The 13,593-nt window shown below is 44.6% G+C and overlaps 1 protein-coding gene across 2 annotated transcripts in view; it reads right to left on the minus strand.

Annotated features, from left to right (window-relative positions):
- The window catches only part of LOC135899722 (solute carrier family 41 member 1-like), a 36,244-nt gene that overhangs the window by 8,312 nt on the left and 14,339 nt on the right, over positions 1-13,593 (minus strand). For both annotated transcript variants that reach the window (XM_065429040.2, XM_065429038.1), the window contains 2 exons: positions 9,871-10,015; positions 4,894-5,040 (listed from right to left, as the gene is read on the minus strand). In XM_065429040.2, the coding sequence (XP_065285112.1) occupies positions 4,894-5,040; positions 9,871-10,015 (292 nt within the window). The remainder of the gene's footprint in view (positions 1-4,893; positions 5,041-9,870; positions 10,016-13,593) is intronic.

Consider the following 13,593-nt stretch of genomic DNA (forward strand, 5'->3'; position numbering starts at 1 on the left):
TGCCTGTTAGAGAGTGGACTGCCGAAGCAACTTCGTAGTAAAACAGGGTGAGATGGCTGGATGATGTAGCCTTCACAAGTGGAATAACGGAATAAGAACAGGTAGACCCGGTTATGAGAACGTGACAAAGCCTGAAAAAAGCAAGTACATTCTTTTAGCGAGAGTGCCCTTATCATGGCTGAGAGTCCCTTTTGATTGCCACAAGCGCGCATGAGGATAGTGTCAGGAAAACTAGGCAAATCGCAGTATCGAAAAACGAAGAGGCTAGCAACCGTAGGCAATCGTAATCATGACTTCACTTGAATATGTAGGACTATTTCTTGGCATCTATGACACATTCTTCCGATTTTCTTCTTTACCGTATTCCTGCCCGCTATGTACTTCTGATGCTGTCAAACACAAGATCTACGTCAGTATACCCATCCCTTAAACCGCAAAAATCGGAAGACGCGACACAACCGATTTCGAGCCACCGCTTAAGATTTACGAGCCATATGTGCTATCTCAGCCGCGACGAAGCCATGTGCATTTTAGTCTACGAAAGATGCGTGGTGAGCCTTCCGGAACAAACAAGTGTGTAGCGGCTGGCACGTGAAATACCCTTCTATGTCAGAGAGAAGCGTTGAAGTACTCAAAAATTCGGTTGTACAAACCACACCTGCCCACCTGCGAGCTTTAAAATACGTAATATTTCGCTAAGCGATGGGGGAAACGGGGAATTACAAGCAATTTCTTTAAAAGCCTACACACTGCGCACCCATTTTTCGGGATACTTGTGCACTTTCTGAAAGTGGATTTACCTTTCTCTTGTACGCCGAAGCAACATTAAGCGTGAGGTAGCAAATGGTGACAAGCAACACATCGCTTTTATAGCACAGTGACATTTTCTGCGACTGCTTCTCGAGCGTGTATGTATAAACTTGCTTTAAGCAAGTACCTTCTTGCATTTTTTTACCATGCATCGGAACACTTCCAATGGAGGGTTTGGTGACATACGAATGCAACATTTTCACGAACAGAATTAATTTCCGTATAGTCTTACCCATCATTTGTAATATCATAAAACGAGTCTAAACTGAAAAGTTAACAAAAATGCAGCAGTTGACCGGTAGAATATTTTTAAAAATTAAGAATTATAGGGTTTAACGTGCCAAAACCCCTTTCTAATTTTGAGGCACGCCGTAGTGGAGCAGCCTGGAAATTTCGACCACCTGGGGTTCTTTAACGTGTACGTAAATCGAAGTACACGGTTGTTTTCGCATTTCGCCCCCATCGCAATGCGGCCGCCGCGGCCGGGATTTGATCCCGCGATCTCGTGCTCAGCCGCCCACCACCATAGCCACTGAGCAACCACGGTGGGTCCAGTAGAATATAAAGAACATCACAAAAGAGGAATACGGTTTGGGGAAACGTGTGCGCAGCCATCAATCGCGTCTATTGACGCATGAATAGATGCACTATATAGAAAAATTCAGCCTTAACATTTAAGGCTGCTTATGTGTGGCAATGTGAAAGCATGTTAGCCGCACTGGTGAAACGTTTTTTTTTTCTTTCTGCGCGTTCTTTCTGTGCACAAGCGCTCGCCTGCGTTCCGCGCCTCGCTAAGAGCAAATTAAAATGAGAGAAGCGTCGCAACGAGCTCGGTTGTCCGCAAGGAGTTCACAATTCGAAGGATCGCTCAGCCGCATTTTATCGGACATTAATGCATTTTATTTTAAACACTCCTCTTATACACTCGTGATGTGGTGCCACCTCCTACCCATTGGCTGCGCCGTCACGTGCCCAACAACGCACGCACCAGGCACACATTCAGTGAGCCAAAACCATGGAGCCGGCATGGCGTCGGGAAAGCGTACTCGTCTCACACCCACTGATATTATTTTATAAAGCATTGTTTGCTGTGTTTGCAGCAATGTCCCTGAGAAATTTGACATCAGTTAGAGAGTATCTTTTCGTGTAGTTTTACTCTTTGCCATCGGTTATTTTTCGTACCATCATTCGGTCATGCCGCCGACTGCAGGGCCGAATTTACGCGTAATGGGACATGTAATATTTTCGCATTAAAAGGCGTGCATGCAAATGTACCTTTTTTCAAATAGAAACCTGCTGCTATGTACGAAGACCCCGAATTTCACTCTCGCCTGGCCAACTGAGTCACTTGGACTGAGGGAGATGACGACGTGCCAGTACTTTTTGACAAGCAAGTAGAAATGTTCTCACAAGCGAAATGTTTGTTTTTGTTGGCTGTCAGAATCTGTGGCGCAGGTTTAGTTGTTTAGTTTCTTCAATCTGATTCCCTTCTGAAGAGCTTAAATGAAAAAAAAAAATATCGTGTGCATCGCAGCACGTGGGTTCTCAGGGTATAAAAAAAGGTATCACTGGAAACAGTGAAAACTACTGTTCTATCAAGAACGTCTGGGAGAAATATAAAACAACTAATATATTCTGCCCTAAGCGCAGCCAGAGACAAACGAGAGGAGGGAATAATGTGACGCAGGAGGTTACATGGTTCCCGACGGGTCTCGTATCACAAAAGATGGCCCTGTTCTTATGTGCTATTCAGTTCACCTTTGTTTCCGTTAACAGCGTCTTATTTTGTGCAAAAGATATAATGGAACCCCATTCACAGACTGCAACCACCGTGGAAACATTCCTCTGAATCAAATGAACTTGAAGGAAAAATAGAGGTGGAAAGCCATAGTACACATTACCATAATAATTTTGTTACAGCATCCAGTTATAGGTGTTCCTGGAGCTGAGAATGACGCCGACACATAAAGCCCAAAGGGCATTACAGGGTCAAGGAAGATATGGTTTCGAGGTTACCATATCTTGTTTTTCTAATCACCACTCTACGGATAATGAAACACTGACAGCAGCAGCTAAAACGTCGCAAGAGACACCACCGCTGCATCTGAACAAAGCAACAGGAATAGAACGTAAAAATTTGTTTCGCCTAATTTTTTACGCTTCTCCACGAAAAATAGAACTGCCTTCCGCTATTTAGTGACAAATGCAGGCAAGCAATGATTCTTTCTTCGTACTGGATAGCGGACACACTGTGGCGGATCAATGTTTATGCCATTCGGGGGCTTAGTTCGTGCTTGTGACTTCGAATCTAGGCTGCAGCGGGAGTAATAGGACGGTGACAATATGCCGAAAAGAAAACAGAAACAAGTAAGGTCGCAGTTTTGCCCGGAAGGCAAAACATTCAGAGAGATATCTAAGTATCACACCGTTAAAATCGAGTTCGCAGTTTGATAACGATCATGGATTGAGTAAGCATTCGATAAATAAATAGACGAGCGTGATGTCATGCACACAAAGACACTCATGAACCGAGTTAGTCGATAACGGGGAGACCGAGCCCTTACAACACTGGCCAGATGACGCGTGCCAGCAACCTAGAGCGCGCTCGCTTTGGTCACAGTGAGGAGATCGTGCTGTCACAAAACTTTGTCATTTTTGAACAGTACCGAGGCTACAACACACAATAGTATACATGACTTCAAACACTGGGCACTGCGCATGAAACCTTCTCATCTACCTCTAAACCCGCCCTTTGCTTTGACTCTGTTTTGTCTTATTATAGAAAGAAAGGTAACTTTTGCTGTCTTTAAATAGCAACTCGATGTTTGTATAAATTGTCTCGGTAATATGTAATCAGGCGGAAATGATACGAGAGAGCGTCACTGGGCTCTTTTTGTTGGCCGCCATATAATCTCTTGTGCAGGTTTACATCACTGAAACTAACTGATTTTCTTAAAAAGACTGAATCAACCAAAACGTTTGCATCAGAGCTTTGGCTTCGTTTAGAAAAGTCTACTTGCAGCCGATCCGCTTTTTCTTTTTTAGCATGGGTGAAGAAATTCCGTGTGAGTCGCGAAAGCGGAACGCCCCTACACTCCGCACGATTATAAGACATCTCTGAGAGAAGTACCTTCTTGTAACAGTAAACCAAACTAATTTCTGAAAGAGACTGCATCAAGCAAAACGTTAGCATCAAGGCTCTGCCTTCGTCTAGGCAAGTGTACTAGCAGCCGATCCGCTTTTCTTTTTAGCATGGGTGAACAACTTTCGTGTAAGTGTGAGTCGCGAAAGCGAAACGCCCCGACACTCCGCGCGATTATAAGGGCATCTCTGAGACCCATGCCTTCTTTTAACAATAAAAGAACACTTAGCTCCAGAAAGGAACAAGGTTTTTGGCTATCCGGAATAAGCAAGTTCATCATGTATACGTTACCGCGTCCCCAAGAATACTAAAAAAAATGTGTATGCAAAAGACCGTGAGGTTGACATCACGATGTGATACACTCGTGTTCGTGGTAAAGTTTCCGCGTCGGGCTCATTTGCCGAGTGGTCAAGTAATCTTAACGCTGCAAAACACGTGCTACAATAGCAACAGTTTGATAGCATTTAATTATACGCATTGTGAAGGTTTCGCTCCTTATGGATTCCAAAGTATCAGTTAAATCTGTATAGGTTTTAGGGAACGCCGTTCGTTGCCAGTTTACCGCGATGTCTGGTCTGTCACTATCAGCACCCACGCGCGCTCACGCACACATGCACCCCCCACCCACACGCTCGTACACACACACACACACACACACACACACACACACACACACACACACACACACACACACACACACACACACACACACACACACACACACACACACACGCACGCACGCACGCACGCACGCACGCACGCACGCGCACGCACGCACGCACGCACGCGCACACACACACCCGGACGGACGTAGCTTGCACATGCTCTTGCGCACAAGAGCTGTTAGAATACGGGGCGCAGCGTTTGTATACCGCTACGAAAATTCATTGAACAGCCTTTCTTGTAAAGAAATAATAATAAACATGGTGGTATACACGTACAGGGTCTGTACAGCAGGAAGGATGAGTAACCGGAGAGCAAGAAGAGTGTGGTCAAGTCGCCGAAGGAGGCGGCAATGGCCGGTGCGATGTTGTCCGGGTTCTTATCGCACTTGGCGGACACCACAACGACGGCGGACATTACGAGGCCTGCGATAAAAAAAACATCAGGAATCGGCAGTCGTGGTGGCGCCGTGCCGAACACGTTCGACTTCTTTCTACGCGAAATGACGAGATATTACTTTGACTGCAGCGCGAAAAATAATGGTTGTAAATGTTGGATATGAAGACATGGTTCGTCACTTTTCTCACTGGCAGGGCGTTACGGGCTAGGCACTCAAGTACGTGACGTTGAGGCTCGTTCAATACTAACCAACGAATAATGGGATCATTTTGTCTTTTGTTTGGAGCGCGTATAGTAAATCACATAAGCATGACATTCGAGAAAAATTCATTTAGTTCAGTATGCTTTGTTGGACTAAGTATGCTCGAGTTGCCTCTTCTCTCATCGTATGGTGTCTGTGTCATAACTTTACTAAAGCACAGTCTGTGTCACGAAGAAAAAAACACTAAAAGAAAACAAGATAGCTGCATAGATAGCTTTCTGAATTGTCACATGGTCTCCAAATTGTAGTTTCCCTCTCGGTAAAATAGACAAGTCGCTGTTTTGGTACCGAATAAACTTGGTCGTGTTTTTGTTGCGATAGAAATTATGTGAACGCTCCAGGCAAATTTCCGCTGTCACCGTTATTTTCCACCTAAGTAAGATGTGCCATAAGATAGTGCCCGCACGTGGCATGTTGTAGGTGCGAGAGAAAGCGTGCGAGCGTGAGGGGAGGAGGATAGTCGCTTGATGTAGCAGCGCCTCCTTACGCGCGCAAGGGATAGAGGGTAGGGGTATAGGCTAGCGCGCATCTCTACTACTCGGGCTGCGGCATCGCATGGCGGAGCTCGGAACAGACTCGCGCCCCTTATCTTGCGAGGTGGACCGTGGGGTCATGATAACTGTGTATTCGCGCGCCCCGATCGCGTTGAAGAGTGAGGCAGACTGAAAAGGAATTCGCTCGCCGCTGCTGCCGTTCTTTGCCACCCCAGAGCTCTGGCGGCGAGTGTCCGCGGTCATCGAGTGAGATGTGTTGATGTTTGACTCTGCGCGCATGACGCCGAGCTTGTCCATTTAGTTACCAAGGCAACATTTATAGGTGATTACATGACCGATAACACTGCTAATCTTATTTCATGTTGATTTCTCATAATTTGCAATCACAATAAAAGCTTGCCTTTCAGGCAAAACCGTGAATATGCACAGCTTTAGCGGTTTTGGTAAATATAGATTCTTTTATTATAAAACATGTGCCTTTGAAAGCGGCGTCACAGGACAGATACCCTGTAGCGATGGGGTGTTCAATAGGCAAACATGGCGCTGCCTATGAATTTGCTTAGAGAAGTGTAGGAACAATTAACATGTATATTTTGATTCTCTATATTCCACCATGCAAACAAGTCTCTTTTAGTGTTTGCTCCTAATGCAAAAATTACCCTCGCGAGCATTTCATGCATTCTCAATGCGGTGTTTCCCCCAATCCATTATGGGGTAATGGCGCCTTCCCACGGCTGTGATCTTGTACACCGCAACAATGCCGTGGCAACCTACATAAGCTGCACGCCGAAGGTCAGTCACGGCTATGAATGAACTCTGGGTGATAATCGGAGTAGCCTGGTGGACATTTTTCTTTACTGCGTTACCATGGTGCACAGCTTGCAGTGAAATGGTAATGACCTTAAGAAACGCAAAACAAGAACAAGCAACAACGTATTTTGTCATCCTTTGTGCGTGGTTTTTTTCCCGCCGTCCAGATGTGTATCAACTCGACCAACAGTGTACGTTGCTAAGTTTTCACCCACAGACATCGCAGTATAGGTAGCATTTTTTATCTATGGCGTCACTCTTAAGAGGAAGCTTTAGCTCTGTCGCTCCTATATAAATACAGGTAAAAGGAGAATTCGTATTTCTCGTCAACCACCACACCCAATTAGACGAGGTGTGTTGCACTTAAAAAAAAAAACCTTAAAGTGTAATGACTGTTTGTTTCTAATTTTTTATTTAAGTCGTCAATTCTTAATAAAAAGGTTTAAATTTGATATGGTTTAAGTTTGAAACGTCTGATATTAAGAGAGCTACGGACAATTACAAGTTACCGTCTTCCACAGTCATGCATTTTCTCCTCAACTCGTCCGCCGCGTGATCGGGGCTAAGCTCCACCTTCAATGGCTCTGCGCCATGACGGTACGTCGTGTCGTCGACTTCGGTTTCTCTAGGACCGAGCGCGCGAAGCCGCTCCAAACTCTCCGCCAGCTGCTTAGCAGTCGACCCCGAGCGAGTGCTATCGGAGCATCGTGCGGTGCGAGCATTCTGTCGGAGCGCCGAAAGTTTCTCGTATTCCGGTAACCACAGGTGAGCTGGGCGTTTCGACGGATGGCTAGAGATGTAAACTCAACCCGATGAAGGAACGTTATTGTAGACGTACGGTGAACGCCTTGACCGGTCTGCGCATTCCAGCCACCTGTTGACGCATAGCTTAACCAGCCAAACAAAGCGCTAATATTGCTTTAGCGAAGTGTAAAACCTTTTAAGCATTTACAAAAACTACGCGTTAACAATTACACTTCCGCGAAATATTTACAGCAGCAGCAAAAAAGAATACATTTCGTTACTGCTACTGTGTGTGGTTGAGCTCTGTGCCACCAGGTGGCTGCACAGTCCAGACCATTCACATTTGCGCTTCTGCTCATCCCGTGAAACGACACGGTCAAATGACCAGGCCCTGTCCCCTTGCACTTGCGTTTACCTTAACACCGCACTCGCTAAGCGGTATTGCGTTAGTATTCTTCCAGTGTAAAGTGACGGCCGCAAACGTGCGAATGCTGGCGCCGACCTGACAGCGGCAGTCCGATGCGTTGCAGCCAGTCCGCTCGTCTGCTGCTTTGCATTGGGGCCTGATGTCGCAGCTTGACATATTGCCAGTCGATACGTTTGCAGTCCACAACGCAACAAAGTCGAATCATAGTGCTCGCGAAAAGACTGAGGCCGACTCTGACTGCGGAGCTCTCGTCAAAATGTGGCACGTTGTAACACAAGCAGATGATGCTTGCTGGGTGCCGGAAGTGCTTAAGTACACTTAGAAATTGTTCCTTTGCATTCCATTTCTGTTACTTTGTTTTCATAGAAACAAATTACCTAACATTCCAACTATTACAAACATCATTTGTTCACCATAAAGGTGGAAAAATTATCGATGACGCGCCCTTGGCAGCCAATCAGATAGCTCGCCCTACTGACGTCAATTGGGTGATTCACATTTATGGGTAGGGGTGGCTGAAGATTACGCCGAGCAGTGTGCTGAGATCGGCAGTGATGTACATTTTTAAAACCTTATAATAAATTATACGCTTTACGCGGAGGACATTGGTGCGTCAATTACAGATCAGAAGGACCTACTCTGACAACTCAGTACGTTTGTACAAAATCGCCAAAATCGTTTCAGGGTCCCTTTAACTGGTAGCTTGACAATTTTGTTATGTGTCACCTTGCACCACCTACAGCATATCTAACAGCAGGCTCACTTTTAGAAGGCCAATGTGTGTTCTTGAAGCGCCTTTGTGTTCAAAGACAAAATAACAAGTTGCTTAAACGAAGGAAACAATTTCCAAAGTCGCAAGGATAAGAGCACCACGTGCACTGTGATGAGAACGAGGAAGCCTGCACGTTTTATCACGCAAGCATCTGCTGTTGCTCAAGGTCGACCTTTTCGTAAAGATCACAGTTACGCAGGCAAAAAAAAGTAAAAGTAAACAGACTGATATGTCAATGTGTTTTGTTGTTGAATGTGTTTTTGTTTCGTCAGCGAGGGCATCAAGCTGTCAGCTAAAGGATTAAGAGGAACCTTTACATCTTGTCCAGCTCAGATTCCACCTATTCAAATAGATGTCAAACGTATAAATGCTTTTCTGAGATAACTTTTTGACGACTTGAATGAAATTTTTTTATATTAGAGATGAAACTCAACTCTCGTGTCTGTTGGAAGCGAAATGTTTATTTAGGGCCTGAAATATTATACAAGGATTTAAAAACACTTTAAGTATAAAAAATGAAAGCACCAAGTTCACTAGTTGGTCCCTCTGCATCAAAAACAGGTAGTGTGCATTTGTAAGAACATTAAATCGAACCAATTTGAGTTATACATTCATAGCTTACGTAAATTCATCAGAATGTTTACAAGGATTTCGTAAAAATCATATTCACATATGAAATGAATACTGCAGAGCCATGTTCAAATACGTCAATTTTCTCCGCTTTAGATAAGATATTAGATGCAATTTACAACATTGTTATATCATCTTTTATTGCTAGGTTAGTGTTGTATACTTCATAATTCGTTTTCTGAAAATTTGCGATATTCGAAATCATTCATTACAAAATCCACGAATGTCATTAACAATCCACTTTCAACAGTCACTAGATGTTTAACATTAAAAAAAAAAAGCAAATCTTACCAAATTTGGTGCAGTGATTGTGGACGAAAACACTTTCTATTGTTCCAGGTATTCAGATAGGAGCGCTCGAGCTAGAGCTTTCTCTAAAATCTTACAGGTATATTTAGGGATCTCCTTTATATGGAGGTAAAACCTCAGGCAGTTCATACTTTGCCTGTTTAGTATATGCTGCGCAATATGCCCAAAATTTTGACATACGATAAAGGAACTGCTTCTTGCTCTAGCGCACGCTGTCTTCGTAATGATAATTAGGCTGATTGGACGAGCACTGCCGAAGTGAACAGAAAAATAGGCTCTCCAGAAGGGTCTTTTATTCTTTTTACTTCGAATCACCTGTGACATTTTGATGGTTTTGTACCAGATATCTGTTCATACACATCTCTGAAATTGTAATGGAACATTTGTGCCCAGGCACAAGTACCCAACTGAGCAAAAGACTCGCGGTGTTGACAGCGGCCAGTGCTCCAGCGAAGAGGATCGCGATGTGGGAAGGGTCCCAGTAGTTGTCGATCACCACACTCTTGAAGATGGCGAGTGTACATGCCACCAAGGTCGCCACTGTCGACTGGCACTGCGTAGGAAAAAAATTGAACGCGTTCAGGCACTTGAAGTTTGCAGAGTCCAAACTGTATGCAACACATTCTCGACCCATTCCTGCTGTTACGGCTTAACTGAGCTCCTTTTGAAGCCGCACATTTACTTGCACTACAACTAAGGCTTAAAAGGATCACGTATTATCGTTTCTTTGACGAGAGAGAGAGTATTCTGTTTTACATTTAAAGCTGACAAACACGTGCACCCGTAGCGCGTTCATTAGCCGTGGCTATTCTGCGGTACGACAGCGAAAGCTTAATCGCATACTAAGGTATGCTTTGCCGACAACTTGTACAAGTTAGGTTCGAGAACGAAAATGCGGCAAGACATTCTAGGACCTGGCTCTTTATAGACGGGTGGCGAATACCGTATGTAGTCGAATAGTGGAGAACGCTTCGGGAAAGCTGATATGCATGTATTTTGGGCAGCAATTCTGCAAGTCCTATTGGATAATATTATCGCCCCAATTTAGCGAAGACAACGGAAGTAATTTTTAACCGCGTCACAACATTTTCGTCTTTCGCCGAATCGCAGAAAGTTGGAGACTGCAAGGTGAGAAAAATTATTTCTCATTTTACCAGGAGTAAAAGAAAAGTGGCAATTCCTCAACAACGGAGGTTGCAGGCGGTGAAGGTGTAGGTTGGAAATGTACAAGGCGTTGCATGGAACATGTAAGAACTTCCTGCTTAAATAGCCAGAGATCTGCGTGATCTAGTCAAACAAAGCACGCCTATAGCGCATATAACTCTTGAGATAAGATGCCGTGGACCAAAGCCACCCGGTCAACATAAAAACATCAAGGCGTATGTAACAAGCGCCTACAATGAACATACGTTATAGATGTGATGACAACAGCGAATTTCCCTTATCCAGCAGTGAAACAGAAGGATGGCTGATGCATTTTGCCTTTGGGTATTTATTATTTATCTCTGGGTATTCAAGTAGGAAGTTCTTAGAAAATTAAACCAGTTGTTAGAAAGCGCTCGTCCTTGTGTTGCCCCTCTTCTTAGGCCCTGTCTGTTTGCGCACAAAATTGTTAAATAATGAATCTGTTCCAACGAGGCCGACTCACAGCTACACCGGCAGCCCCTCTCACATGCACCTTCTTAGAAATTAACATGCACATAAGGAATCTAGCTCTGAAAGTGTCAGCAAGCGCGGCTGAAAACAACATATGAAGTTGGAGGGCAATCCGCTATAAACAACAGGCGTTAAGTAGTCCCTCATTCGAGGACCACAAAACCGGCCAATGAATACTCGCATGCTACCTGAAAACATTGATGAAGGCTGTTCATATCAAGGCTCGCCAACTCTGTGCAACTGAAAAAAAAAGGAATTGGTGTAATAGAAGGGCTGATTTGTTAGTAACAACCACATGACCTCGATGAATGTGTAGGGCATACTCTCAGCCTTTCTTATGTAGCTTAAAGAAGAGGGGTAACATTTGTCACAAAAGTCGTATACCTAATCAGCAAAAAGTAGAACGAAAGCGGGGAAAAGTGCTACTAGCTGCTGGTTGGGTTGCTTATAGGTACAGATATACATGGTACAGCTATATTCTGCTCGCACTACTTTCGTGGACATTCATGCATCGTCCCATGTGCACGGATGATGGTTGAAAGCTAAGATATAATACGATTTTCTTTCACTAAGAAAATGACGGCGTCTGATAAGCCGGGTAAATGATTCAATTGATCTACAATATGCGCAAGACGCAGGTCACTCGGTACAGAGACAATGACCTTAGCACTGTCCTTCAATGTTAATATCCCTCTATTTTAACCCAACTTAGAAGGACGGCTCCGGACCTAACGTTGGGAGTCTTAGCCAGTGCAAGGCAAGGTTGCTACTTTTGACTTGTAAAATCGATCATACCATGAATGACACGTAGGGCGACCTAATTAGAGCCCTCAATTGGTGAATAAACTGTTTACATGCTAACCTCGAGCCATCAGAGATGCCAGAGTTGACGCCCTCCGTATGATATGAAAATAAGGAATATGGAGAGCCGAGGTTAGGTCATATTTTTAGAAAATGATAACATCTACCCCTATGTTATCCAGTGTTTCTAGAAAACACCCGCTGTGTATACTTCTCCAACAGCCAAATTTCGCATGTGCCTTGGCTTTGTTCGCTGAACGTAGTATGAATTCGCTGAAATTTACCCCTCTGTTTGTTCCTGGGTTGAAAGAAGGTTCGTTAATGCAATGCTTGTTGCTGATCTGCGTGCTATCTTTAAGGACCGCCCCCTCTGGGGCATTCGTTTGGCGAGCGCTCTTTTAGACTTACAGCTGGTCCAGTCAGAACAAACAGCTTCGCGCTAAGAATGGATCTGTGGTAGCATGGCTGGACATCGTTTACACGGGCGCTTTCGTCATGTGTAGCCAAGGCGTCAGCATGACAGCTGCGTGTCCAGTGTTGCCGAGCTCTTAGGATGCGAAGCGATCTCGCAAGGAGAATACAAAACAAAACTTCGCGCCGACTGCCACGATCATGGAGGCAAACCTAGTGCCACCGCTATTTAGGGCGTTTTGCTCAGTCGCCGAGAGGTGGCGAGAGCTGTGCATGTTCGTGGGTCAGATTCCTAGTTTGACGGCGAGGTGCTCATGGAGGTGCCGTATCCTGTTCAACCTTTCTTTTTTTTTTTTTGGAACATTCGGGCACAAAATAATCTGAATTCTATAATGAACGACGCAGACTGGTATTGCACCGCGTTGATACCTCATAATACTTCATCACATAGTATCCGATGAAAGAAATACTATGGGGGTTGCTTCCGAAAGATTAAATGCGCCATTGTGATATTGTGTGTACAAAACCCAGCTAAGCCTCATGCTATATTACCACAAACATGATTCGTGTATTTTTAATGCTTTAAAATTACCCATAAAGTTATAGAATGAGCGAGATTGCTGAGGAGAGTATCGTTTTCAGCCATCAACATCATCATCATAATCATCAACATCACTATACTATTCATGATCGTGACCATCATCGCAATTTATTAAACCTTTAAAAGATCCGTTTTCAGCATATTATATAAGGTGCGAGTATAGGCAGGTATTTCAGTAACGAGTCACAATATCTACTACACATGGAAGTTAGAGGCATGAGAGGATTACCCATTTATGCCAAACTTAATCACAAGAAGTTTCATGTAAGGCACTTACTACTTTTAGTGGGCCCGTCATAATATCCTATGCACTATTATGACGGAATAGTCTAGACTACACGCCATGCGCAGCGTCTAAGGGGCGCCACTGAAAGCCGCGTAGCGGCGGCAGTTGGAACTGCTGGCGGGCCTCGCGCCGGAGACGCCTGCTTCCATTGCAGGCGTGACCGAAGTGCGTGTGTGCGATTTGCCACTTGTGCGCGTCCCAGATAGTTACCCCTGCGGTGTCAGTGCGCGCAAGGTGTACAATAGTGAACATGTGTGCGACTTTGCGGCTGTCTAGGACGGCATGGTCTCCTTACGCACGAAGTGTTTGGGCGCAGATGAGCATCAACAAGCTTGCCTACGAAATGGAGCTCATGGCCGATATGCCGCTTACATTA

The sequence above is a fragment of the Dermacentor albipictus genome, chromosome 5 (genome assembly GCF_038994185.2).
Source record: "Dermacentor albipictus isolate Rhodes 1998 colony chromosome 5, USDA_Dalb.pri_finalv2, whole genome shotgun sequence".
Taxonomy (NCBI): domain Eukaryota; kingdom Metazoa; phylum Arthropoda; class Arachnida; order Ixodida; family Ixodidae; genus Dermacentor; species Dermacentor albipictus.